The following is a 27,584-nucleotide window of genomic DNA, read 5'->3' on the forward strand; positions in this document are numbered from 1 at the left end:
AAACTTGAAAGCTCCTTTCAAGGGTATTGCAAATGATGTCAAAGGAAGAGCAGCTTGTTACAAACAAGACTGGGTTGCTGGTATTCGTTCAGGATTGGGGTATACCCTCCCTATACATTTGATAAAAGTCCTAGCTGAAGAATTGTACTTGGCTTGGGCTGGATGGTAAACAGAATTCTCCATTGTTTTCGGTTTAAATCGAAAAGTTTTGGTGTACTTGATCTTATAAGTTCATAAATATGTTTGCAGGGTTTGTATTTGGACTGCTCTCTTGTTGTTTCTCCTTGCAACTTTCAATGCTTGCACGATAATCAATCGGTTCACAAGGGTTGCCGGCGAGCTTTTCGGCATGTTGATTAGTGTTCTGTTTATTCAAGAGGCCATCAAGGTGAAATTCGATCGAAGAAAACAAATTATCCGCTATATAATGTTTAAATCACCTACTAATGATTCATTTTGCAGGGATTGGTGAGTGAGTTTCAAGTTCCCGAAGATCAAGATTCGAAGTTAGAGAAGTATCAGTTTCAATGGCTTTACACAAATGGACTGTTGGGAATCGTATTCTCGTTTGGCCTTCTCTATACCGCCTTGAAAAGCCGAAGGGCGAGGTCATGGTGGTATGGAACAGGGTGGTTTAGAAGCTTCATTGCAGACTATGGGGTCCCTTTAATGGTTGTAGTGTGGACAGCAATGTCTTTTAGTGTACCAAGCAAAGTTCCATCTGGGGTTCCAAGAAGGCTCTTTAGTCCTATGCCATGGGAATCTGCATCGTTGCAACATTGGACTGTAATTACGGTAATCATATTCGGTGTTTGTATATGTCTTCAACCTTTACATCAATGATAGATCTCTAAAGCTTTTGTAGTGATAACAATGGCCCTCCATTAATAAACAAACAATAAAATTGCAGGATATGGGAAGGATCCCTCCATTGTATATCTTTGCTGCATTCATTCCAGCTGTGATGATCGCGGGACTTTACTTTTTCGACCACAGTGTTGCGTCACAGATGGCACAACAAAAGGAATTCAATCTCAAGAATCCGTCTGCGTATCATTACGACATCCTGCTGCTCGGATTCATGGTAAACCTCAAGATCAAACACAACTTGAAGCCAACTAATAAACAATCTTATCGTATGCATAATGTTTTACCGTCGAAACATGCTTGCAGACTTTACTTTGTGGATTAATCGGTCTCCCTCCTTCGAATGGTGTCCTACCACAGTCTCCTATGCATACCAAGAGCCTTGCAGTTCTCAAAGGGCAGGTGGATAAGTATATCCTAAATGAAAGTTTCCTACAAAGAATTATGGACATGGTTACATGCTAAATTGCAACTGATGTATGAAATGCAGCTGATCAGACGAAAAATGGTGGCGAGTGCGAAAGAAAGCATAAATCAGAAGGCTAGCAACTCCGAGATATATGGCAAATTGCAGGCGGTCTTCATCGATATGGACAAGAGTCCAGAAGTAAGTTCTCTGAGATCAGTCATTGTTTGTCATTGTTTCTTCAAGAAAGTGATCCATGTCTTGAAACATGCTATTGAACCTCGAATAGCCGGTCCATATTCTCCGAATATATGTCGATAAACCTTATATAATGCCTGCGTCTATTCCTGTTGCAGACTGCAGTAGTTAAGGAGTTGGAAGACTTGAAGAAGGCAGTTATGAAAGGTGAAAAGGAAGGAGAAATCGAGAAGGAAAAATTCGATCCCGAAAAGCATATTGATGCCTACTTGCCCGTTCGAGTTAACGAGCAGAGAGTGAGCAATCTTTTGCAGTCACTCCTAGTTGCTGCATCAGTATGTGCTATGCCTGCAATCAAGTTGATACCTACATCGGTTCTTTGGGGATATTTCGCATACATGGCCATCGACAGTCTTCCGGGGAATCAGTTCTGGGAAAGGATGCTACTTCTCTTCATTACACCTAGCAGGCGATACAAGTATGCAAATCCAGAAATTTCAAAAACAAGAGTGGACTCATTTAGTGGTCATTTTGCAGTAAACACATTACCAGGCAATGTTGCTAATTTCTGATTAGATTCAATGATCCGATTTGCAGGGTATTGGCAGGTGTCCATGCTTCATTCGTGGAGTGGGTACCATACCGATATATCGCGATGTTTACGCTCTTCCAGCTCGTATATCTCCTAATATGCTATGGTGTTACATGGATTCCCATAGCTGGAATCTTGTTCCCTTTGCCCTTCTTCCTTCTCATCATCATAAGACAATACATTCTCCCAAAGATCATCCTCCCAAATTATCTCCGGGAACTCGATGCGGCCGAATACGAGGAAATGACTGGAGCCTTCCCAAGATCATCCCTCGGCCTCTCTTCAAGGGTATTTCCCCTCGGGCCTTCTCTGTTTGTGGAGTCATTAAAACTATATTAATAGTAATAATTTTGTTTTTTAGGACATGGATACATCTTGTATTGAGAATGAAGATGATGGAGCTGAAAGATTTGATGCTGAGTTATTAGACGAGTTGACAACAAGCAGAGGGGAGTTAAAGGTCCGAACCGTTAGCTTCGGAGAGGAAAGGAAAGGCCAGGTGTGATGTTAATTTCCTTTCGATTCTTGAAATATTTATGTTCGACATTAATGTTTTACACACGAATACGAAGATCTGAGATGATAATAATTTTCATGCATAATTGTATGTATTTTGCAGGTTCATCCAAATGATATTGTTGAGGAAGAATGAGATGAGTTGACAAACATGAACAATCATGTAGGGTTCTTAGATAATCTTTTTCCTCCAATCAACCTCTTAGTATATGTAAAATGTAATTCTCTTTCCATGAAAACTCAATAGATGAATTGGAAAACATGAACATCTTTTTGTTACATGTCTTCCTTGTTAGTATAATTTTTTTTCTCGATTCAAATTCGTCGAGCTGTAACTTGATAATGTCAATATTTCTCGACCAATTTCTATATATCTGACCACTTCGATTCTCATCCTCCTAATTCGTTCCATCGACTTGTTTTGTAATAAAAATTAGTTCATTGATCTTAAGCTTATAAAATGAGAAGCAAACACGACAGCAGATGGTTTGATAAAATTAAACGTCTCGACCAATATTTTCATAATGATTTAAGAAATGATTTTTAAAACTAATTCAGATATTTTCTTTATATTTTCTATGTATTTCGTCCTTTATTACGATCCCCTAGCATATTTTGAAGACGATGACACTCGAGGTGGGGGCGTGCAGACATTATTATATCTTTGTTTTCAAACGTAGGATTTTCGAAGCTCCCACGTTTCCTTCACCACTCCACTAGTTTGAGTTTATGGACGTCAATCCTTTCTTCCTCCTCCTCAATCACCATGACCACTTATGCATATATTTTTGTATCCATGTGAAGCCGCCACGAATTTAGATATGGGATTGTTAAGAATTTATGAACGGAAATGTAATTAATATGAGAGAAGAAACAAAAATAACGATATTACTGTAAAATAAATTATCTGTATTGGCTAGAAAATAATATGATAAAAATTAGATAAAACTTGAATATGCGGTGGAAGAATTTGTCTTGATTGGTGTAATCATCAAAATAAATATAGTACTTTTTCATGATTTTTATTATTAATTTTTGTTTATCGATTATTATTATATTTTAAATATTTTAACACTTTTAATATTTCATATCATCTGAAAAGTTATATTCTATAATCTTTTGACGTGATCATTGTCGTCAACGTAATCGATAATACTCGACACAAGTTTGATCCATTAGCTGCACATGCAATGCTGCCGATACTGACAAATATCATATGCTCGGCCATTTTCTTGAGATCCATCTCATAGAAAATTGCAAAATCTCTGCAAGAAGGTTTTGATATGTTATTATATTCTTTGAAACCCTAAAATTTCGTCAGAGACTCTCCTGTCAGTCCGTTGTTACCCTAATTTGATCCCATAGTTTGGGTTATTAAATTGCATGGGACAGACAAAACAAATTAAGCTATCAAATTGGGATCTTGGACCAACATTTTACCCAGATTTATTCTCCTTTCATCTCCATCCAAAATAAATATTAAGGAAATTAAACTCTAGATCACTCATTTATTAGCTAGAATATAAACAAGTCATCTAATTTTAAAAAGTTATGATCTAATCTTTTAATTAAAATTTTATTATAACCAAATCACTCCTACACGAAAAATGAATCAAGTAAGATTCAATTTTGAATTGATAGAACTATATTTTTTTAGTTCGGGTTAGAGTCTAATTATAACTATTACACTCTCTTGATCTTGTAAGATGTAATGATCGATTTATGCTTGTACACCTTAAAATTTGAATTTTCTTCTGTAATTACCTATTCCATTAATGATGTCCACCTTTAAATTTTATTTGTGTTTATCTCGTATAAAAATTTTATGTTATTAATATATATGTATACTCACCCTCAAAAAGTATTTCTGGATCTACCATTAGTGAAATGTTTACACACTCCAATATTATTTCGAGAAATTATAAAACTACATTATGATATATATATATATATATATATATATAGATTGAGAGAGAGAGAGGGATGACCCCTTAAAGCTTGTTAATTTCTTTTAAAACTTTCTCTAACTATTTTTTGATAAATTTGGTGTGAATACAATGTACTATCTGTTCAAAGACTCTTAACTATTTAGCAAAAAAAGCTCATACCTCTATGCATTCGATGCTCGAATCCAAGACCTCAAAGAATAACAACAAATTCTTTAACTGCTGAAGTCGTTTGGTTCATACTCTCCAACTATTTTAAAATTTAAGTCAACATCCCTAACAATAATGGAGTACCCCTAAGCTTTGTTTGAGCAGCTAACAATGAAATCTAGTTCATATCTTCAATTACTCGGTTTTTGGAGTGGTATAAAACTTTTACTTATTTTTTGAATGGTCGGAAAAGTGAAAACTATAATCAAGATTAATGTTAAGAAATAAGGAGAATTTTATGAAATAAATTAGCTTTAATTTAAATTTTTTAATCATAACCATTAAACTCGACTAATTCAACGACCTAAAAAAATTAAAACATTTTAAGATATTATAAATAGAAAAAACAGACATTGAAAAAGCTTTAGTTCGATTGAATCCAAAAAATAATCGGACCCAAAGAGCTTTAGACGATAACGAACACCAATAACATAAATGTAGCTTCTTGAGATCTTCGTCCAATCTCCCAATCCCATATCCCATACTCTTATTGCACATGCAAGGAAATAATAAACTTTAGAATTATTGCCGACAGACAAGGAATACCAAGCACAAACAAAAATCCAATGAATCCCAAACTCAAATCCAAATTCTTATATGTATTTTCACATGGTTTGCCGACAGACACGGAATAATAAACTTATATTTCATGTTGATTATCTCATGTTTATGTATCCATGTTATGTTAATTTCGTAAGTATATTTCTTTTAAATTGTCTAAAGTGATTATAAGGTAGTATTTGTTTATAATATCTTTTAATCATTTGACAATACACACATCCTATAGATATACTGCTCGAACGCGAGACCTTAAGAAGAATAACATTCTTTCTAACCGTTAAAATCACTTAAGGGATTCGGCTTGTAAGTGTATTAAATACTATATTAATTTGTTTATAAAATTGAAAAACTTTGGGTTATGGAGTATAATGGCATTCATGTAGTTCTGGTATAATACTAGTGGCTTTCTTCTACAGCTATGCAAATAAAAGCACACATTGGCACTCATCATCTTTCCATCCAATTGGGTTATGGAGTATAATGGCATTCATGTAGTTCTGGTATAATACTAGTGGCTTTCTTCTACAGCTATGCAAATAAAAGCACACATTGGCACTCATCATCTTTCCATCCAAATTCTCTTTTCTTTCCTTCGCTGATTGCTTGAAAAGAAAAAGGAAAAATGCATAGGATCGCCGTGTTGTTATTTTTACTCTGCTTTAATTTTGGTGATTGAATCGATTTTCGATTATCACCAAATGGTAACTTTGAGTATGGACCAAAGACATCAGAATTGAAAGGAACCAAAGTGATGAGCCGAAAGGCAATACCAAATTGGGAAGTTTCAGGCTACGTTGAGTACATAAAATCAGGTCAAAAACAAGGTGACATGTTGCTAATAGTACCCGAAGGAGGTTTTGCTGTTAGATTAGGCAATGAGGCACTGATTAAGCAAAAGCTCAAGGTGATTAAAGGCATGTATTACTCGCTAACCTTCAGCGCGGCTCGGACGTGTGCGCAAGAAGAGAAGTTGAATGTGTCGGTCTCGCCCAACTACGAGAAGAACGACTTCGGTTTGTTCCCAATCCAAACGATGTACAGCAGCAATGGATGGGATTCGTATGCATGGGCATTCCAGGCCGATGAGCCTGTAATCGAGATCTCGATACATAATCCGGGTGTCGAGGAAGATGCTGCTTGTGGCCCTCTTATTGATTCGGTCGCGTTGAAGACCTTGCACCCTCCGAAACGCACCGGAGGTAAATAAAGTCGAACATCAAACATCATAATCATGATACAGTAATGTTTGATGTTAGTAGTTTGAAGCATGATCAATAACTTGTTTGGTCCAACATTTGCAGTAAATCTACTAAAGAATGGAAATTTCGAAGAAGGCCCTTACGTTTTCGCAGCACCAACTTCGGAAGGAGTCATAATTCCACCCCAAATCGAAGACGATCATAGTCCTTTACCAGGCTGGATTATTGACTCCCTCAAAGCAGTTAAGTACATTGACAGCGAACACTTCACCGTACCAGAAGGCAATCGTGCGATCGAACTCATCGCCGGTAAAGAAAGTTCCCTTTCGCAAGTCGTCAAGACGATGATTAGTAAGAACTATGTCCTCTCCTTCGCCATTGGTGATGCTAACAACGCATGTGAAGGTTCCATGGTGGTTGAAGCATTCGCAAACAGAAACACCGTCAAGGTCACGTATGACTCGAAGGGTAAAGGAGGATTCAAGCGGGCGACGCTCCGATTTAAAGCCGATTCGACTCGGACTAGGGTAATGTTCTATAGCACATTTTACACCATGAAAAATGATAACTCAGGTTCTCTCTGTGGACCTGTGGTGGATGATGTGAAGCTGATTAGTGTCCGAAAGTGAAATCATTTTACACTTTAGGATTATCGATGTAACAACAAACGACGGATTTGTGCTCACCAATGTTACCTTAATTCTTTTTTTTTTCTTATTGAAATTATTTAATTTCATTTGATTTTGTTATTTTCAAGTTTTTATTTTAATAATATTGATAAATCGTAAAATTACATATATTTCATATTAGCTCATTAATGTTTTAATGACATAAATTATCTATAATTATTTTACATATGAAAATATGTATCGGACGCATATGAAATTAGAACTAAAGATTTCGATTAAATTTAAAGAGTTAATTACATCCTATGTCCTCAAAATATGATCCTTATTTTAAATTATTACCTAAACTTTTAAATATTCTAGTTTCATCACTAAACTATGATTATCATTTTAAATTAGTCCTTAAACTTTTGAATATTTCAATTTCATCCTCAAACTATGACCTTCATTCAAAATTGGTCCCCAAATTTTTTTAACATTCCAATTTCATCCCAAACTATACATACATACATACATACTAATCACATCTATTGTTTGTAAAATCGTTAGGCCAAGTTATATTATTATATATTTGAAAAACCAAAACTTAGGTTAAACTATGGTTAAAACTAATTACATATTTGGATGAATTTGGGGATGAAATTAGAATATTCAAAAGTTTAGGGACCAATTTAAAAATATGATCATAGTTTAGGAATGAAATTAGAATGTTGAAAAGTTTAATGACTAATTTAAAACGAGAATCATAATTTGAAGACGAAAATTTAAAAGTTTAAGGATTAATTTAAAATGAAAATTATAGTTTTAGGACATACGATGTAATTAACTCAAATTTAAACACTTCAAAAAAAAATGTATGTCATTCATACTTCTATTGGAATTCTTTATTTATTGTGGGATTGGATTTTTTTTAAAGATAAAAGGGGCTCATTAAAAATCCCCACTAAAAGCCCGCCCCCGACATTAAAATAAGACAAAATGAGGTAATCTATAATTTAAACTCTATATTTTGTAATTTTTTTTAATTATTAAAATTTTAAAATTTTATAATAATGTTTAATATTTTTATAATTTTTAAAATAATTTTATAATATCTTATCATTTTACTACTTTTAATTTTATTAATTTATAATATTTTTAAATTAATAATCAAATTCATTTAAAAATTGGGCAAACCTAATAAAACTTCGAATTACTCAAAAAAAATAACTATTATGTAACCTAATTTGTTCGGAGAATATTTTGGGATCTTTTAATAATTATTATATCTTCTATATAAATTTATGAACTTTTTATAATTTTTATATTTCTATAACATGAGGAAATCTAGAAAATTCGAACTGTAAGATTCATTTCAACTAGAACTTGAATAATCAAGTTGATCCAAAAATATATAATGATATTTTAAGAATATAAGACGATTAAAAGTTAATATTTGTTCAAAATCTTTCTTAATAGGCGATAATAAAAACTTTGCAGACACGGTTACTCGAACCTAAATCCTCTAGGAAAAACGATATTATCTTTTACCAATAAGACCACTTAACAAGTTCAGTTAATTTAAAGTTTGACGATCAATGTACGAATCACCTTAGATACAAACATATTCATATTTTATAATTCAAAATCATATTTAATAACTAAATAAGTAATACAAATTTAAATAATTAATATTTACATATGTATATTCATATACGCAGTATCTGCAAATATTTAAATAAGCACTCCTAATTCTCTAACCCCCTCCCCTATTGTTAATTATTTAGACCAACTAATAATATCATAAGAATAAATAGACTAAACAATATTAAATGAAATTATAAAGTTTAAATAATAAATTTGAAATTAGTAGAAGCACCAAAATTGTAATTTAACAAAAACAAATTTCAAAGTCCATACACCCAGGGATTGCACCGTAAAACCCCGAAATTTCACGCACAAAGTTCGTACGTGTAACAAATTTGGCGCGCGTGTGAAACGACCCAAAAGATACATTTCCCGTTTAACCCCATCGCCGGCTGCAATTCCTTCCCATTTGCACTGCAAAAAGCAGAGTGAAAAAAGAGGAAAAAAGAGTTTTTTTGTTTGATTTTTCCAGAAATATGTGGAGAAGGCTGTTGACTTCACAGCTCAAAACCCTAGCAACTGCTCCATGCCGATCGGCTCCCAGAATGGCGCCGTTTTTATCCAAATCCAACGTTTCATCGTCATCGCCTTCCGTTTATCTCCTCACTCGCCACTTCTCCGCCGCGTCAGGTAACGCTAATTTCGGCTAATTCCTCGTGAAACGAATCGTTTTGATTTCAAGCGTTTGCATTCGTTTGATAATCTTTTTGAATATTCATTTTGTTTTCTGTTTGAATATTTTAGATTATTTAGTTATTTTTTTATTCGAAATTAGAAAATAATGTTCTCCTCGGCGTATCCGATTTTGATTTTTTTTTTCTCCGGTTATTTTTTGGCTGTGTAGCTGAAAGTGTTGTGAAGAAGGTTGAGGATGTAATGCCTATCGCCACCGGTCATGAACGCGAGGAGCTTGAGGCTGAGCTTGAGGTGAATTTCTTTTACCTCTTTGCTGTCTATGTTTGATCTTTAAAATGCGAGAACTTTCTTGTGATGTTACATTTCTAGGTTTGAAAATTTTCAGTTTTCAGCTATATTTAGGGGTGAACGGTATACCGTTTTGGTTCTGAAAAACCAACATCCGACTAAACCGTTGTTATCGATATTGCAGCAGGCTAACCTACCAGCTTTGGTGTTATCTGAGCATAATTGAATCAAAAGTCAACCAGCTTAGTTGGCTAAATAAAAGACTTCAGTTATGAGTTATCTGCTTTATTGTTATGAGCATTATGGCTACATTAATTTTCTGTCCTCTCAGTTTATGGCCAGGGCTTCCTCATTCTGATTTTTTTTCTTTTGTTTTGCTTTAGGGAAAGAAAATTCTTCAAGATGTAAACAACCCTGTTGGCCCTTTTGGGACAAAGGTTAGTATGGGTTGCAAATATCTTTCACAGTATTGAAATTGAGGAATTCATATTGCACCGCTTGTGTATCATCTTATATAGAAGCAGCGATAGATGGTTTCTGACTTTATATATTTGCTTAAAATTTGCCCTTTTTTTTCTGTTTGTATTTGATTTCTGCATATGGCCTTCTTAAGTACTTGGATTTTGGGCATTTATATTTGAAGTTTTTTTTTTTGATTTTTTTAACTGGTGTTTATATATCCTGTAACTATTTTTATCTGTAGATTGCTTTTTGATGTTATTAGCTAGTTGGAATTGCCTAGTGATTCTTTCTGGCTATTTTTTGGCAATTATGATATCTTTTGGTTCTTAATTTATTTTTGGATTCAAGCACTGGATATTAACAGCTTTATATAAACTTATATCAGTTTTTATGTTTAGTTACCGTCAAGCAAGGAATATTTCTTTTTTCATTCTTTCTTCAGCATGTCCTCTCTTTGTTGGGATCCTAGTCACTGCCCTGTTAGACTAGGCCTGAAGGGAGGGGGATGCTGAATATTGAATATCGATCCTCCATTGAGAATTAATAATCCATATGCTAAACGTGGTTGTTAAAATATTTTATTCTTATGTGAAATTAAATTGATTTCATTTAGTTTTGCTTCCCTTTTCTGGAAATATTTGAATATTATGGATATCATACAATGCAGATAAGGAAAATTGTTTGTACACATAATGTTTTGTTTCCTGAATGTGTTAAAAAAAATTAATGCTATGTTTTTCTGCTATATTGATATACTGCAAATGTTCTATCCATTTGTTTTTAATCATGGCCAAGTAATAATCTTCTGTAAATTATCATTTTGAGTTTGGGCCTCTGTTTATGGTGATAAAACCTTTTTCTTTCTGCTGGAAACCTGAAATATTGACCTTTTATGGAATCATGGGTGATGTTGTTACTCGACATTTTATTTCATCTGCTTGTAGGAAGCTCCTGCTGTTGTCAAGTCTTACTACAACAAGAGAATAGTTGGATGCCCAGGTGGTGAAGGCGGTATGTTTCTTACATCAAATTTCATTTTCTGCACTCCTAGGCCATAACTGAGTTTTTTACTTTTATTCTTTTTCTTGATTTATATAAATTGAGTCATTCTGCTTGAAATTATATTAATTCATTTGACTATTTAAAAAATGCAGAAGACGAGCATGATGTTGTCTGGTTTTGGCTGGAGAAAGGCAAGCCACATGAATGCCCTGTTTGCTCACAGTATTTTGTGGTGAGTAAATATCTTGAATTTGAAAAACTTTCATTCTTTATTTTCAAACTTTGAGTTAAGCTATTTGAGCCCACATCTAGACGCCTATTTCTTTGCATTCACCTGATCCATATCCAGTTTAGATATTTCTGTTAGTCCATACATGGAGCATGGTTGACCGAACCATAACTGGTGTGTTACTTCATCTGTATTTTATCCATAAACTTGCATCTAACTACTTCACCTGTAACCCTGTAATTGTGATCAACAATGTTACTAGCAATCATCAATTAGATTGAGCTGCAAATGTTTGAGCTGTATGATATATTTTATAATTTTTCTACATCGTTCCCGAAGGACACCCATTGAAAATAAATTGACATTGCCCCGTATAAAAAGAAAGTTGCAGTCTGAACATTCCAGCCTCAATGCACTCGGTTGTCTCGAGCATTGTAGGATTTTCCTAATTATTTATGCTGTTGTCTGGCAGCTGGAAGTCGTGGGTCCTGGAGGACCTCCAGATGGACACGGTGATGAGGATCATCATCATTAATCGCAGTTTTCAGTTTTTTCCCTCTATTGGAATAATATTCAGAGAGGACGGAAGGAAGTTCTGTATACCATGCGTTGCACCTTCAAATGTTTGAAAACCTGTGATGTTTGGTTTCTGATTGGCCCTTGGTCTTGTTTCAGGTGGTATTTTAGACACAGGGTGGACATCTTTTTGAACTATGAATCTTGTTAGGTTTAACTTCATTGCCAAATAATCGATGGCGACCGTCCCCATTATTTCATTAAACATACTCAATTTTGAAGGAATCTTACAGGTTTAATGGCCTTCAATTTTGAAGGTCATCATTAAACAACTGCATAAATTCAGAAATTTAAGAGAGAACAATACTCTTTTATTCACTCTGAAACCGTTCGATGAGTTAAAATTCATGTCATTTATGCCTTAATTGTTCTGTATCAATGATTATTGTGATATATTGTTAAAAACATCTGTTTTTACATTTTCTATTATTATTATTTACCTTTACGTATTTTATATTCATATGCAGAAAATAAACTTCAAAATCTTTAACCAAACATATTTTTCAAAAAAAAAAAAACATTTATTTCCTGCTTGGAGGTGCAGAAAATTCTGTTAAAAACAAATATTCTAAACAATAATTCACTTGAAAAGACAAGTTTTTCTTGCATTCAGGAGGAAACTTCACCCGTCCATCAAAAGATTCAAAGAAAATCAGAAAATGTGTGATATGTTCTGTAAGGATATAATATTCAAACACAACATGTTAGTTGTGTCTCTTCAATCACCGATCTTTAACCTGCATTCACTCATTAAATTATACTTCCATTTGTAAGAAAAAAAATATGTTCATAGTAAAAGAGACAAAGAGAAACCCTGCCTATAATGCCTCTCCTATCCTATACATGCAAAAGCGCAGCTTTCCCAACCTATACACACACACACATTAGTATAGTTTAGTGTTGGTAGGATCGATATTTTAATAAAAATATTATTTAAAGTTATAAGTCAAATTTATTGGAATCATATCTTTATGTGAAAGCGTGTAAGTGAAATTTACAAAAACTAACAAAAATAAAATATAAGAAGAAAAAGTAGTCGTGTAAGTGATGAATTTTGAAAAGATTATAGAAGAGTACATCAAACTCTAGGACTTTATATATAATTGTACAAACACAAAAACTTGAATACTTTTACTATACCATGAAAGTTTCGTCTCGTATCTTTGACGAAATTTATAATGAATACGAAAATTCTCGAATTAATTATAATTTTATTTAGGACGCAACGGTAAATAAATCAAAATTGTTGTTTTAGTTTGAATAAGGGTTTGTCTATTTCACGTAAACTATTTTCCGGAAAACGTTTTCCTCATTTTTCAGTATTTGGTTGGAGGAAAACAGTTTGGTCAATGTAAAACATTTTCCTGATCAACAAAATTTCCTTTGCATTTTCTGGAAAATGACTTACGGTTTAATTTTCCGTAAGTCATTTTCTAAACTTTTTCACTTCAAAGCATAAATACTCAAATTAATATTATTTTATAAATTTAATATTAATATGATATTTTAGTATCATTTAAAAAAATATTAATTATTAACTTATTTAAAATATATTTATTAATATTTTTAATAATATAATATAATATTATTACAATAATATACTCAATTATATTATAATATATGATACTATTATATTCTTATTTTAATAATATATAATAAATTATTAATAAAAGTTATATTATTTATTAATTTCTTAAAAAATAATATTATTGAATTATTAATAGTGAATACTTTTATTTATGTATTTAATATTAATATAACAGTCTAATAATGTTATAAAAATTCCTTAAAATATATTTATTAACAATTTTAAAATATAATATAATATTTTTATTTTTATATATATTCAATATAATTTATCATATTTTTATTTTAAAAGAATATACTAGAGTTAATATTTTTATTTATAAAATTATATAAATAATATTTTAATAATAATATTGGCATAAATAGTATTAAATAAATTATTATAATATTTTTAAAATAATAATATTAAGTTTTTATAATAAATAATATTATTTATTATATTTTATATTTGCAATAAATAATTTCTAAAAAATCATTAACTAGTAAAAAATGATTTACACAACATATTTCGAACACCATAAAATATTTTCCATAAAATATTTTTCAAAAGATATAATTCATTTTACGAAAAATATTTTCTAAAAAATATTTTCAGTAAAACAAACGGAGCTAAGATAAATTTTAAATAAATACTATATTTGGAGAATGAGGGTAAGGAAAGGAGCATCGCCACTTGTTTGTGTTTTTTTGTAAAGAAATATTGTACGTTGGTCTCTTTAACCCACATTCACTCATTAGTTTATCATTTTTCACTGAACATTACAAGATAAAGGGAATTCCCCTATATACCTATTCCATGCATGGTTTTCAACCAAACGTCTTGTCATTGCATGATACGCAATGCGCTTATTTCTATCATATAATATTATACGATTCATCATCCACAATAGAAATGGATCGAGGAAATGTTGGGGTGCGGATATATTTTTTAAAAATTTTAAATATTTTTTTTCAATGATTTAATTTTACGTCTCTAAAATTTTGTCATTGTATATTCTTAAATTTTTAATATAATTTCTTAAGTTTGTATCTCTTGATATAAAATCTTAAGTTTATTATTGATTGAGATTATTTAGAATTATATTTTATTAAATTATTTTTATAATGAAATTTGCTTTGAAACTACAAAGATCATTTTAACTCACAAATTTAATGAATTATTATTTCATCCTAAAATTAAATATATAAATAATAATATCAAAGTTATTATTTGATATATTTTCGGTTGAAATAAAAATAAATTCATAAGTAATGTTTAAAAGATATTAAATGTATCATTTTTTAAAAGCTAAATACACTTAAAAATACATTTGCTTTATTCAACAATCTTAAAGTATGCGGTTAAAAGTTCTTAATTGATTTGATAATGAAGGTTCATACCTTTGCATATACGGTGCTCAAATCCGGGACTTCAAGGGATAACAACAATCCCTTAACTACTAAGTTCGTTTGATTTGTGCTTTCGTAATCTTAAATAACACTAACCAAAAATATCATTAAAATGTTTTTCTATTAATCTGGAGTGTATGCAAGATAATATTACAAGTCTCAGCAATTTGACGATAAATGTTCATATCCTTGCATGCATGGTGTTCAAATCTAGGATCTCAAGAATTAACAACAAATTTCTTAACTACATAGATCGCTTGGTTAGTTTATATCCTTAAAATGTTAATAATTAATTAATTGAAGCAAACAATATCTTAAAACTTAGCATATACTTAGACATATTATATTATGTAAAAACCCTTGGGATTTTTTTTTAAGAATCCATATAAGATTTCATTTTCACTGCATTTTGGGAGCCAGCTTTGCAGATGAATTAGCTGCAATTATTCTTTTCTTTTTAGTAATTTATTTTGAAGATTCCAACCTTTCAACATCAAATCAAGTAGTATTTTATATAGTTTTATATTGGCTGATGCATTGTATTATATCATTAATAAATTAGGCCACACTCACGGGTAGTGCATGCAGCATATGTTGTCATTCAGTTATATTTTTAACTCAAGAATCAAGCAACTAAACTCTATAATTCCATCACATATATAGATTTATCAGGTAATCACATAAATCTCGATTATATTTAGAGGCGAATTACTATCCTTTACTTTCATAGAACTCGAATTCTAAAATTTGTTTAAGAAACATCGAACTGCTTACTCGACCTAAACCTACATTGATATATATAGATAGATTCTGGCCCCAAATGAGAGTTGTGGTATAAAGGAGGAGTTGACAATGAAAAAGCTTCAATTTTTTTCTCCCAGAAAGAAGAGAAAAAAGCACTGACAAGTTGACCTACGAGGTAACAGATGCCACCATTCAACACATCAACCAATCATGGCCTGCCACATCAGCAATAGGTTTTTCTTCTTCTCATAAGTCAACCAGTTTTACTGTGCCGACCTCAATCTAGAGATGATGTTCAAAAACTTAGAGTTCAAAGAATAATGTTGACTAATTGTACACTTCATCTAGAACCAAATATGAATGACAGCAAGAAGATGATAACAAAAGCTATAGTGCAATTCTGCAACTTTGCAAAATCAAATAGTAGTAGTAATTGTTTTTATTTGCCAGTTAAAACTTAAAGCTCAAGGTTTTTCAATATTCAAGCAATGATAATAGCCTTGAAGAAATGGAGGACTTAATTACTATGTGCTTGAGCACTTATGGTGTCCCCCATGAAAATAAACTAACAAAGCTTTATCATGGTGGGACTGAGAATTTAAGCAACCAAATATCAAGTGGCAAACAGGCAAAAGGAAAGAGAAAAAAAAGGCCACATGCTTTTCTCTAAAACCCAGGTTTGATATAACTTTATAATCATATAAAAAATCCCAGAAATGGAGAGAACATGTATGTATGTATGCTCGGTCCATCCCTGTGTATGTATGTATGTATGACATGAGAATTTGAGGTTTATTGAAGAAAGGAAGAATTGGTTTTTTAAATGGGACTATTCAGTATATTTCCATTATACCAAAAATGTGCAAGGATGTCTAAGAGTTGAAACATTATGCTTCTTTTCTGAATAATGGGTATCAATCAAATCATGAAAGAATTCATAAACAAATGATTCAGATAAAAGATATTATTATTATATTCAAATTTAGTTTGTTCTTTTTCTTGTTTTCAGTAATATTCTGTTTGAGATTTGCTTCATTTTATTTTATTTTTTGGCCACAGCCCACAAGGCATAGATTCTCTCTATATTGTTGCAAATCTCTATGAAGGATGTATGTTATATTATAATATATATATATATATTTGTAATTGTCTTTTAACCCCTTCATTTTCAAGGATGCCCGTCTCCTTTTTGAGTTTTCTAGGCAATTTAGGCTCAATGTTGTAGCCAGTTGTACCTGTTTCTTTATTCCATTATCACTCCTTATTTGCTTATAAATAGGCAACACCCCTCTTGGTTTTCTTCATTGTATCACCTCTTCTCAGTCCTTTTACTAAATCATGAGCCATTCACATTACACCATGGGTTCTGGTTAGTTCTTTCTCCATGTGTGCTCCTTTTACACGGTAGTATCTGTTCGGATGTTATCTTAGCTTGTTGACAATGCACAAACACTCTACAAACACTCTACAAACGCAGTTGCTCGAATCCGAGACCTCTAGGGAAAACAACACTCTCCGTTATCGCTAACAGCCACTTATTTTAAGTTCTTGAATTTTCAATTGTTGCCATTCATTCATAAGGTTTCTAGTAATGTTTTTTTTCTAATGATTTTGTAGGTAGTAGAACTGCTAGAAGGACACTTGAATTTGGAAGGACTTATGTTGTTAGACCAAAAGGGAAACACCAGGCTACTATAGTGTGGCTTCATGGCCTTGGTGACAATGGCTCAAGGTATTTCTCTTATATTGCATGGTAGGTTTTTGTTATATTGCCTCAATTGTTTTACTGTTGGTAAACATCATATTATTGGGTTCTTTGTAATGTTTGAGTCAGGAATGGACGTAGAACTTTATTAGAGAGGGGTGAACTTAAAAGATAATATATTATCAATAGAAAATATAAAGAAAATGAGAATCAAAATTTTCAGGAGCGACAGTTCTGCCAGCCCTCCTCGATCCATCTCTGGTTTGAATTGTTTTCTATTGAATTTACTGTGAATTTGAATAAGTTCTATGGAGAAAGCAGTTGAAGCTGTGAGATAATATACAATGTATAAATATAAATTCCTTCTTTTTTCTCCCATGTTCAAATTTGAGAGAAAAAAAACAAACAAAGATTATTTAGCTTTTGAGAAAGGATATTTATTGAGAAAGAACAGAATTAGATTCAAGGTAAAGTGATCGATACATATTCAATATAGATATCAAATATGATTTTCTAAATATATATTAGAGAAATTTAGAAGACATATATTCATATTTGACACTCGAAATCTAAATTTGCACATTTATTCGTATTTTGTTGCAGTTGGTCTCAGCTCTTGGAAAGTCTTCCTCTTCCAAATGTAAGGATATCTTCATCCATTACTTTGAACTAATAATATTGGTATATCTTCCAATAGTTCAAATCTCTATTTCTATTATATGTTTCAGATAAAATGGATTTGTCCAACTGCGCCAACTCGTCCTGTGGCTTTACTTGGGGGGTTTCCTTGCACTGCATGTAATAATTTTTTTGGCTTAGTCATATCTTATTCTTATTCAGACTTGAGCATGAGTGTTGGATACACGTACGTGTCTCATTAATATATGGTCGTTTTTTAAAAGTTCTTTTCATGTACTTAGAGATCATATCTTCGTAGTAATATGTTGGACACATGTGCTAGACACGAATATTTCGAGAAAAATGAAAGAGCAACGTAGGTTTTATCATACGGTTTGCTAAGATGTGAATGCTTTGGCATCAGGGTTTGATGCTGGTGAGCTTTCAGAAGAGGGTCCAGATGATTGGGAAGGTTTAGATGCTTCAGCAGCACATATTGCAAACTTTTTGTCAACTGAGCCACCTGATGGTATTCTAAAATCATTGTCATTCTCTACTTGTATGTATGTATAAGTGTGTGTGTGTGTGTGTGTATATGTATATTGGTTTTGAAACTGGTTTCTGTTTCCTTTTGATAGTTAAGGTTGGTATTGGAGGTTTTAGTATGGGTGCTGCAATGGCCCTCTACTCTGCAACTGCTTGTGCTCTAGGAAGGTATGGAAATGGCAACCCATACCCCATCAACCTTAGGGCTGTTGTTGGGCTAAGCGGATGGCTTCCCGGCTCAAGGTACGGCATCTTATGTTACTCAAACAGAAGTGTTAGTGTCGGATAGAATATGTTTCCAGCATCTGCATGTTCAATTCATAATCGTGAGGGTACCTATGTTCGAATATGTGTTAGAGCATACCCTTCCATGTTTCATAGAGATTATTTTTGGAAATCATCATGAATTCATGATATAGTGATTTGATTCTCAAGTTTGAACAAAATACTCATCAAAAGCTGTTGGCTTTGCAGGGGCTTAAGGAACAAGATACAGGCATCAAATGAAGCTGCAAGGCGTGCCACATCATTGCCGATTTTGCTTAGCCATGGAACCTGTAATCATCTTTGTCTATTTTCAGAAAATACTTTAGATCAGCATAAGAAACTGAAGCCAGAAATTGTCCAAAACTCTAAAAATCAACCCACCAATCTGTCTTTTTTTTCTGGCTCTAGTTACTTAATCTGAGCTATATTAGTTGGACTCGGGCCTAAAAGTCAGACATCGATATTTTCCAACATGAGGATGTCCCAAACACGAGTGCCGGACATGAATATGGAGTAACATGAATGTTCTGAACATGGAAAGTCCTGCTTTGTCATATAGCTTTAGAGTTCAATTCAGACATAACAATGAACTGGTAGATGTTATATTCGAAATCCACTTATAATCTTATTGCAGGTGATGATGTTGTCCCCTACAAATTCGGCGAAAAATCTGCTCATTCATTGAATATAGCAGGATTCTGGAATCTCACTTTCAAAAACTATGAAGGGTAATCAATTAGGCCTTTACGATCTCATTGTGAAACCCTGAAACATATTGAGTTCTTTTGGTTGATTTGGTTTGCAGGATTGGCCATTACACAGTCCCTAAAGAGATGGATGAGGTATGCAATTGGCTTACATCGAGACTCGGGCTCGATGGATCCCGTTGAACGTAGGATAAGCATCGGTTCTTAGTTCGAGCAACAACAATGGCTGATACGGACTAGCAGATAGTGAAAAAAATAGCATGTTGGGTATAAGGTATAGTTGAAATTAGCCTTCTTAACTTAAAACCTTATAACTACCTTGAAGATTGTAATAACTAAGTTTGTTGTATTTTCTGAGCATTTTAGTATTAGTTAATGAGATATAAGAAATTAGTAGCATAGCCTTCTATCTTGTTTTCTCTCATCAGTTTCGTTAACGACTCGAGTTTCAAGACATCACCCCGTGTTGTCCTATGCACTGGTGTTCGACCGTCTTCAGGACGACAGCCGAATCCCGGTGCACTGTACAACACTAAGGCTGATGTTTGGTCAGTTAGTTGATCAATTTCCTTCCCCTCTCTTCCAACATCTACAATCCGAAAACACTGACAGTGTTACTTGTATGTGGAACAACCTTGCTCACCCCTTCCCCAATGCATTGCACAACTTTCACGATGCCTTGGACTAACCCGCCGCCTTCTCACTCGACACTGCAAACTGATGATAGTAACACGGCAACAGTGCTCGCCTGTCGCCGAGAAATCGACTATGTTGATGAGCTAGTAACTGAGATGCCAGCATAATAATCCTCCTTATGTAGATCGTACTTGCTAGAATGATGTTTGAATTACATAATTTTTACAACAAAATATTATATATAATGAGAGTTAGAATTTACTTGCACAATATAAACCAGTTTTATATTTTTTTTATATATATGATATTTTTTAAATGCTTAACGAAGAGGTGAGATTCGAGTATCCGTAAACTACTAATATACTATTGAACTAAATCTAACGAAAGTTAATAAATTGAATTACTTTTTTTTGTAACTCAACATATAACAAATGCTTTGAATGTTGATCATGACATTTCTAATGGTTAAATGCATTTATTTGATGTAACAGTTTCAATCTTTAAAATTTATAATTAATTTAATAATTTTTTATTGATGTAATATTATGCAACGCCATCACTTATTTAAACATGGACATATTATATCAAGCATTCGATCCACATAGATTCATCTAATAAACAGGAAGTGTTGATCATTTTTAACTATTAATTTTTGCCCAAAAAGCGATATTTTAACCCAAAATGAAACGATAAAAGCTAAGATGTTTAAAAAAAAGAGAAAAAAGAATAAACTATTTAGTCCAATGTTAAAGATAAAATTTGATATTATTGCGTTTAAATTTTTTATTAATTTAGTTTTTGTTCTTCTAAATTGCTTATTATTCTGCATGAATCCTATTGACATCGGTGGTAAAAGAATTATTTTTATTCCTTGAGGTATTGGGTTTGAACACCAGAAATGTCAGGGGTGTGAACCTTCAATATCAAAAGGTTGAGAGTTATTTTTGAACATATACTACCTTGTACAAACCCAGATTAAAAAAAATTCTTATTCTTCTCTCATAAATAATCTATTACTTTCATGTTATTTTTTCTAGTATAATAACATTTTAACATTAACTTTTTGTTACTTTGTAGTAGAATGCAGTTTTCGAACTGTAATTTTGATCTGATTGACTTGTTTGTTTGATAATATTTAAAAACAATTAAATTGATGAAAATTTTAAATTTAAAGGGTTAATTTATGAAATATTTGAATTGTATTCAAATTGACAGAATGTATAAATTGCGGGATTAAAATTATTATTATGACAGACCAAATTAAATGTTTGTTTCAATTTTAACAATGTAGTGATATGTTTGTAATAATATTATAAATATTTTGATCTTCAAATTCCCTTAAAGATTGAAGATCAGGCGACGAAGACAGTTGGAGGTTCGAGTAGCGATGTAGTCTCGCCAACGAACGATCAACCGATAAATGGGTGAAAAAATGATTTTGTGTCATGGGATTCAGCGACAGCGTACGAGGACAATGGGAGTGATCGATCGCTGGGAGTCGTATGACATAAAAGGTGATTGATTCAAAAGTAACCTATGAGATTTAAAGATTTTGGGTTATGGGTTTAAGTATTTTGGGTAATTTAAGGATCTTGCAGGGATTTAGAAAACTAATAATTTTTGTTTTTTTTTCTTTTAAAATAAAATTAAAGAAAATAAAAAAATATACTACGTGTCAAGTACCGTTTAGATGATAAATTTTTTAATGATAGTTAATAGTTAGACACCTTAAATGATAATTTTAAAATTGTTAAGCATTTATTTTCATTTACAATCAAAAAAGTTACATTGCGGTTATTTCAAAATTTACAACAACAAAAAATATTGTACAAACTTATAATATTTTCGATTGCAATCGAAAATATCAAAAAAAAATCATATTTTCAATTTAACATAAAATTACATTATCAAATTTTAAAAAAATACAGTCTTAATAACACTTTCAGTTAATATTATTTTTTTAAACTTTATATAAGAGGAGAGAGGAATATTAAGTTGGTCGTAATGAATGCATGGAAACGATTCCCAAGGCGAATAAAATCAGCCCTCTCTCTTTACAGTTTGCGCTTTGCTCTCTTCTTGCTTTACCCTGACATTTAAATTTGTATTCTCAATTTTGTTTTTATTTTAATAAATAATTCAAATAATTCGATCGAGAGTATATTTAATCATAATTTAATCATAATTTAATCATAAATATGGATAATGAAAGCAGGTAGGCGCATAAAGAGAAAAAGGAAAAGATGGTCAATATGAGAAAACCTGGAAGAACACGTCATCACCTTCAAACTTATCTTTATTGAAACTCACCATTTTGCTCTTCCCTTTTCTTCCCTCCTCCATGCATCATTTCATTGTTACTCTCTTCAATTATACTGTCTAATATTTTATATCAATTTTAATATCATCGTGTTTGTATTATGAGTGATAACAAGACTATACTATAAAATAAATTATTATTGCTCAAGATTTATTATCTATTATGTTTTTTTAGAGAAACAATTAGTTTTATTAAAAGGAGGAAATATCTACAATTTTAATAAAAGTTTACAATCATAATACATAAACATGTAATTAAGATATTTTTCTATAACAGTTAACACAAGAAATTAGACACTTAAGATCACACAAGAACCATACAAGGAAAAGGTTAAAAGCCTAACCTAAAAACTCGAATAAACGAACCAAAAAAGGAGATGAGCTATTGAAAGACTACCGAAAAAAAGTAAATCGGAGTCGAACGGCGTGAGAGAATTATCCACGAATAAAAATCACGTATCCAAATTCAATATAAGAGTCCAAATCAGGAAAACATAATAACAAATAAACGTCATCTTTATCAGTCATGGAGATGTCAAATCCGACCTTGAGAGAAAAAGATAGAAGAAAACAACAAATAAACGATCAAAAATGTGCCAAAAGAAAGATGGAAATGTGACAATAAAACAGAGAAAAACGTGTTATAAAAGTAGAACTATTAATAACTTATAAACATAAAGGGAAAACAAAATACGTGATATAAGAAAATAAACGGAAAAAACAAAAAAAATATCAACGTCAACGACCAGCACCAAAACTAATGCCATAACCTATCAACCAAAGATAAAAAAAAAAATTGAAAAGCAGTGTTTGGGAGAAAAAAACAGTCAAGTGAGAACCCGTAATTCAATTATTCAAACAAATTACGAATATATACTTTATTAATAAACTTAACTGTTAATTAATTTAACTCTAATAAAACCAATTCATTTAATATTACGAGTAAAACTCAATCAGAAAAGGTGAGCATGTTACAAATGAATAAAGCAACAGTCCTTATTACTATGCACTACAAAAATGAAAAATCAGAATGGTTTGGGTTTTATGTAAATTTAATGGAGGGTTGCTTTACCAAATTGGGTCTTTTAAGTACCAAAAAAAAAGGAGAATATTCAAACATGTAAAAGCAATAGCAATGTTTTCTCATATATGTGTGTGTTTGACTGTCATTGTTGTAGCATTGAAAGTGACAATCTGTACTCATAATCTAATTAAATGTACCACATTCATTGGTTCAACTTATGTCACATCAGTATTATTCATTCGAATTATGTTAAATTTTTTAAGATAGTTGGATGAGTGGAAATAAACATTTATGATTATCTCATCTTTCATGGAATATTTTCTCATTTCCAGTTGTTATTTTTATTCGTCTATTTTTACTCATTCGATGATTTTAAAATATGAAATTGAAGAGTTTTATAAGTTCATGTTTCGGATATGATTGTTGTAATATATTGTTTCTAAAAATGCCATTGCGGCTCGTAAGGAGGAAGGAGGGTCCCAAGGCAAATGGTCAAAGAGATTTTTGTGTACTTGATTGAACATATTTTCTTTTATATCAGCTTTGTTGTGTTTATAGGGTAACAGGATCTCCCGTTTGCTTTTCTGCTGCATCATTTGCCGGGCTGCCAAAATATCATAAAATTTGAAATTAAATCGGATCATATCAATTTTTTTTAATGAAATTAAAATCAAGTGTTAAAATGTTGAATAATATAAAATCAATATTAACAAATTCGATCTCTAAACAATCTTTTCTTCTCCCTCCTATAAAAAAATAATAATCCATTCACTAAAATTTAAGGAAGACATAGTTGAATAGATGTGTTTCTGTGTATATAACACTTAAATACAAGAAATATGCGACTGATTGGGCATATTTTTACTTACGTGACACAGTCTTGAGAAGGTATGGTTGACTAAACTTATCTTTTATGAGTTTTGAATACAACATGTATTGTCAATGACTAAAAATGAGAAGTAATGAAGAATTTCTTTTATGAATTTAAAAGAAAGAGAGAGAAACATATATGGTACGTGTAGTAAATCCAACATTCATAAGTTATTTCAAGTATTTAAATATACTATTTTAAGTATATATTCATTATGTCATTGAAGATAAGATCTACATACATATATTATTATTGTTTGTATTTGTGTAAACACGTCTTCATCGTGCATTGTGTGTTATTTGGACAAAGATCATAGTAGTTTCTCTTGGGCACACTATTTCTTTTAATTTAATCCTTTAATGTCATATAAGATAGAAACTTTGTCTTGTCAATACACTTTTGATAGTATGATTAATGTTATGTTTCCTTAGAAGATATATCTGATGTGATATAATTACGCCTATGTGATATTTAAAATATATTACTTTGATAAATATATTTTCTTATAAGAAAATGTTATTTTTTCTCATAATTTTAACAGTTGTGTTTTCAAGATGTATTTACGATGTCAACCGTACTTAATAAAGATTATGAACATATACTACTTATAATTATTAACAGTTGCATTACTATTAAAAAATGTTGATATAAGGATAAAAAAGAAACCGAATCGTTTGTTAAAACTTTCAAAATTTTGTGGTCTTTGGAATCATAACTGGAATTTCCCTTTATCTCTTTTAAATTTTCTTTTATATATAAATATTTCATTTATCAAGGCAAAATGTGAAGAACACGAGAAAGTACGTACACAGTCCTCCATATATTCCTTTATCCTGTGCTCAAAGTGTTGTATATAAAGACCCTCTCTTTCACTCCTTTTCCTTCAACTCCACCCTCTTTGATCATATCATTTCGATTTACCCAAAACTAAGGTTTGTTCTCTTTGTGTTTCTTTGTAATGTTGTAACTTTTAATCTTTAATGTTCTGTTTTTTCTGAGATATCGTCTTCTTGTTCGTGTTTTCGTAAGAAAACATGAGCAGACCAGGAGATTGGAACTGCAGGTCATGCCAGCACTTGAACTTCCAAAGGAGGGACAACTGCCAACGTTGCGGGGAATCCCGGTCCGGTGGATTCGGTGTTCGCGGCGCGTCGACGTTCGGGTTTACCTCTGCGGCGGCCGGCTCGGATGTTCGACCTGGTGATTGGTACTGCACCGCCGGAAACTGTGGCACCCACAATTTCGCCAGCCGGTCTACTTGCTTCAATTGTGGTACGTTCAAGGACGAGTCGGCCGTTGGGGGTTTTGACTTAGATATGACTCGGTCGAGAGGATTCGGAGGAAATCGATCCGGTTGGAAATCCGGCGACTGGTTGTGTACAAGGTCGGGTTGCAACGAACATAATTTCGCTAGCCGAATGGAATGTTTCAGGTGCAGTGCCCCAAGGGACTTCAGCAATAGAACTTCATACTAAAACACATGCTAAACGAACCATCCATTTTTGGGTACATTTCGTTTACCATATTCTTCACTTATTATTATTATGGGTAAACTACACAAATGATCCCTAAACTATACTAAAATATTTTTTACTAAAATTTCAGAAGTTATAAAATGATCAGTAAACTTATAAAAATATTACAAAATGATCCTTAAAATTTTCAAAATTTATCACCATTTTGTAACAATTTAGTAAGTTTAATGATCATTTTATAACTTCTAAAACTTTGGTGACTAAAACATTATTTCAACATTGTTTAATGACAAATTCTGTACTTTACCCTGTTCTTATTTATTAATATTCTAATTAATCTGACTTGAAATTGTAGGTGTTTGAAGGCAAATTAAGAGAGAGTTGGGGGTGTGCCACCCTTAGCATTTTGTAGTGCTTTTTGGTGATGATTATGCTTTTTTAATTATTATGGTTTATTGTTCTTTTTAGAGAGTTTATTTATTATATTTTTGTAGTGGTACTTTGCCTTTTCTTAAAAGAAGATGAATCTCTTCTGTCCTTCTCCCCTTTTCCACTTAAATTATAAATTTAAAATAAAAATAAGAAAAAAAAGTGATAAAGTAAGTAATTCGCAACATTATTTCATGAGATAAATAATAAATTTTATGTAAAAAATTATGAAGTAAACAAATAATATGTTAAATTTCTAACCAGTATTCAAAGAAATTAAAAGTTAAAATGACAATCCATCACAATGTTTTTCTAAGGATTTATAGTAATAACATCAAAAATTATTACCAAATAAAGATGCTAGAAATATCATGCAAAATAAATATCTAAAATGGTTTTTTATAACCATATTTAAAATGGGTCGAGAAAAAAGTTATTTCAGTTTAAATGATTTTTTATAATTATATATTTTTTTATATGATATACATATATATCACACAGAGTTGAGAGATTCGACTCAAACTTAAAAATTGAATAATTAATTACTAAAAATTTAAAGTTATTCAAATTATATTTTACAATTCGATTTGAACTTTAATTTTTTTCTAATTTAAAGTCAATTCGAATCTAATTTTTTCGAATTATGTTAAATAAAAAAATTAATTTTTAAAATTGAGTCAAATTTTATTCACACGTATTCTAGATCCATGCATACGATTATAAAGAGGGTTTGTTGCATGTTGAAATATAGATGGACTAACTAAAATTATGGGCCCTCACCCATTTATTAAGGTATAATGGTAAATAAAACCCTTAAATGTTTGTCATTTTCTTCATTTACGCTTTTAAAAATTTAAATGGTCAATTAACTGTAAATATTTTTACTTACGTGGCATAACAATATTAATGGTGAAATTATAAAGATAAACCATTGAGGGCTTTTTTGTCATTATGCTATTTTTTATTATTAATTTTATTATTTCTTTAAATAAAATAACTAAAAATCACTGCATAATGATTTAAATACAAAATTAGTAGATCAATATACAAATCTTTTATCACTCTACTTGTAACCCCCTCAGACCGATAAGGGTAACCAAATCCAATCCGGGGTATTACATTTGGGCCACCGGAGCGATCCACTATAAAAATAGCGGAAATTTTAAAACTTTTTATCAAAACATGTAAACTCATAAAATCATTTATCAATATTAAGAAATGAAACAGATTTTCAGACTCGTATATAAAACAAAATACAATTACATGTCCCCCTAATCACATGTATCATACTCTGTAAGCAACGTCGAAAGAACTCCCTTACTGATTT

The 27,584-nt window shown here is 31.6% G+C and overlaps 5 protein-coding genes across 5 annotated transcripts in view; all 5 read left to right on the plus strand.

Annotated features, from left to right (window-relative positions):
* LOC120146881 (putative boron transporter 5) overlaps window positions 1-2,823 on the plus strand; it is a 3,270-nt gene extending 447 nt beyond the window's left edge. The window contains exons 2-11 of the mRNA XM_039160358.1: window positions 1-165; window positions 250-388; window positions 463-795; window positions 911-1,084; window positions 1,174-1,269; window positions 1,358-1,474; window positions 1,630-1,949; window positions 2,069-2,351; window positions 2,425-2,562; window positions 2,683-2,823. The exon at window positions 1-165 is cut by the window's left edge and continues 8 nt beyond it. Coding sequence (XP_039016289.1) covers window positions 1-165; window positions 250-388; window positions 463-795; window positions 911-1,084; window positions 1,174-1,269; window positions 1,358-1,474; window positions 1,630-1,949; window positions 2,069-2,351; window positions 2,425-2,562; window positions 2,683-2,715 — 1,798 coding nt within the window. The 3' untranslated portion in view covers window positions 2,716-2,823. The remainder of the gene's footprint in view (window positions 166-249; window positions 389-462; window positions 796-910; window positions 1,085-1,173; window positions 1,270-1,357; window positions 1,475-1,629; window positions 1,950-2,068; window positions 2,352-2,424; window positions 2,563-2,682) is intronic.
* A 3,161-nt stretch (window positions 2,824-5,984) lies between these two features.
* On the plus strand, window positions 5,985-7,126 carry LOC120146882 (the record flags this gene model as incomplete). Its single annotated transcript, XM_039160359.1, has 2 exons — window positions 5,985-6,495; window positions 6,598-7,126. Coding segments are annotated over 2 exons (1,038 nt in total), but the record flags the coding sequence as incomplete, so codon positions are not given.
* A 2,063-nt stretch (window positions 7,127-9,189) lies between these two features.
* On the plus strand, window positions 9,190-12,189 carry LOC120146697 (cytochrome c oxidase subunit 5b-1, mitochondrial-like). The gene is made up of 6 exons (XM_039160197.1): window positions 9,190-9,377; window positions 9,592-9,674; window positions 10,055-10,108; window positions 11,078-11,144; window positions 11,288-11,367; window positions 11,837-12,189. Exons 1-6 carry the CDS (start codon window positions 9,224-9,226, stop codon window positions 11,897-11,899), a joined length of 501 nt encoding a protein of 166 aa, XP_039016128.1. The 5' UTR covers window positions 9,190-9,223; the 3' UTR covers window positions 11,900-12,189.
* Window positions 12,190-16,812: 4,623 nt separating this feature from the next.
* LOC120146696 (acyl-protein thioesterase 2-like) lies at window positions 16,813-20,334 on the plus strand. Its single transcript, XM_039160196.1, has 9 exons — window positions 16,813-17,029; window positions 17,278-17,392; window positions 17,969-18,005; window positions 18,094-18,163; window positions 18,408-18,512; window positions 18,622-18,772; window positions 19,004-19,086; window positions 19,431-19,524; window positions 19,602-20,334. Exons 1-9 carry the CDS (start codon window positions 16,999-17,001, stop codon window positions 19,684-19,686), a joined length of 771 nt encoding a protein of 256 aa, XP_039016127.1. The 5' UTR covers window positions 16,813-16,998; the 3' UTR covers window positions 19,687-20,334.
* A 4,807-nt stretch (window positions 20,335-25,141) lies between these two features.
* LOC120146698 (zinc finger Ran-binding domain-containing protein 2-like) lies at window positions 25,142-26,266 on the plus strand. The gene is made up of 3 exons (XM_039160199.1): window positions 25,142-25,285; window positions 25,383-25,859; window positions 26,184-26,266. The coding sequence occupies exon 2, from the start codon at window positions 25,388-25,390 to the stop codon at window positions 25,826-25,828; it is 441 nt and encodes a 146-aa protein (XP_039016130.1). The 5' UTR covers window positions 25,142-25,285; window positions 25,383-25,387; the 3' UTR covers window positions 25,829-25,859; window positions 26,184-26,266.
* The last annotated feature ends 1,318 nt before the right edge of the window (window positions 26,267-27,584 follow it).

Source organism: Hibiscus syriacus, unplaced genomic scaffold (genome assembly GCF_006381635.1).
Source record: "Hibiscus syriacus cultivar Baekdansim isolate YM2019G1 unplaced genomic scaffold, ASM638163v2 tig00110931_pilon, whole genome shotgun sequence".
NCBI classification, from domain to species: domain Eukaryota; kingdom Viridiplantae; phylum Streptophyta; class Magnoliopsida; order Malvales; family Malvaceae; genus Hibiscus; species Hibiscus syriacus.

Bases quoted from the DNA above. Each gene is read 5' to 3' on its own strand.
- LOC120146697 (XM_039160197.1), top strand. From the start codon at position 9,224: ATGTGGAGAAGGCTGTTGACTTCACAGCTCAAAACCCTAGCAACTGCT. The intron at 9,675-10,054 runs GTGAATTTCTTT...GTTTTGCTTTAG, and splicing joins AGCTTGAGGCTGAGCTTGAG to GGAAAGAAAATTCTTCAAGA. The intron at 11,368-11,836 runs GTGAGTAAATAT...GTTGTCTGGCAG, and splicing joins TTTGCTCACAGTATTTTGTG to CTGGAAGTCGTGGGTCCTGG.
- LOC120146696 (XM_039160196.1), top strand. From the start codon at position 16,999: ATGAGCCATTCACATTACACCATGGGTTCTG. The intron at 17,030-17,277 runs GTTAGTTCTTTC...ATGATTTTGTAG, and splicing joins ACATTACACCATGGGTTCTG to GTAGTAGAACTGCTAGAAGG. The intron at 19,525-19,601 runs GTAATCAATTAG...TTTGGTTTGCAG, and splicing joins ACTTTCAAAAACTATGAAGG to GATTGGCCATTACACAGTCC.
- LOC120146698 (XM_039160199.1), top strand. From the start codon at position 25,388: ATGAGCAGACCAGGAGATTGGAACTGCAGGTCATGCCAGCACTTGAAC.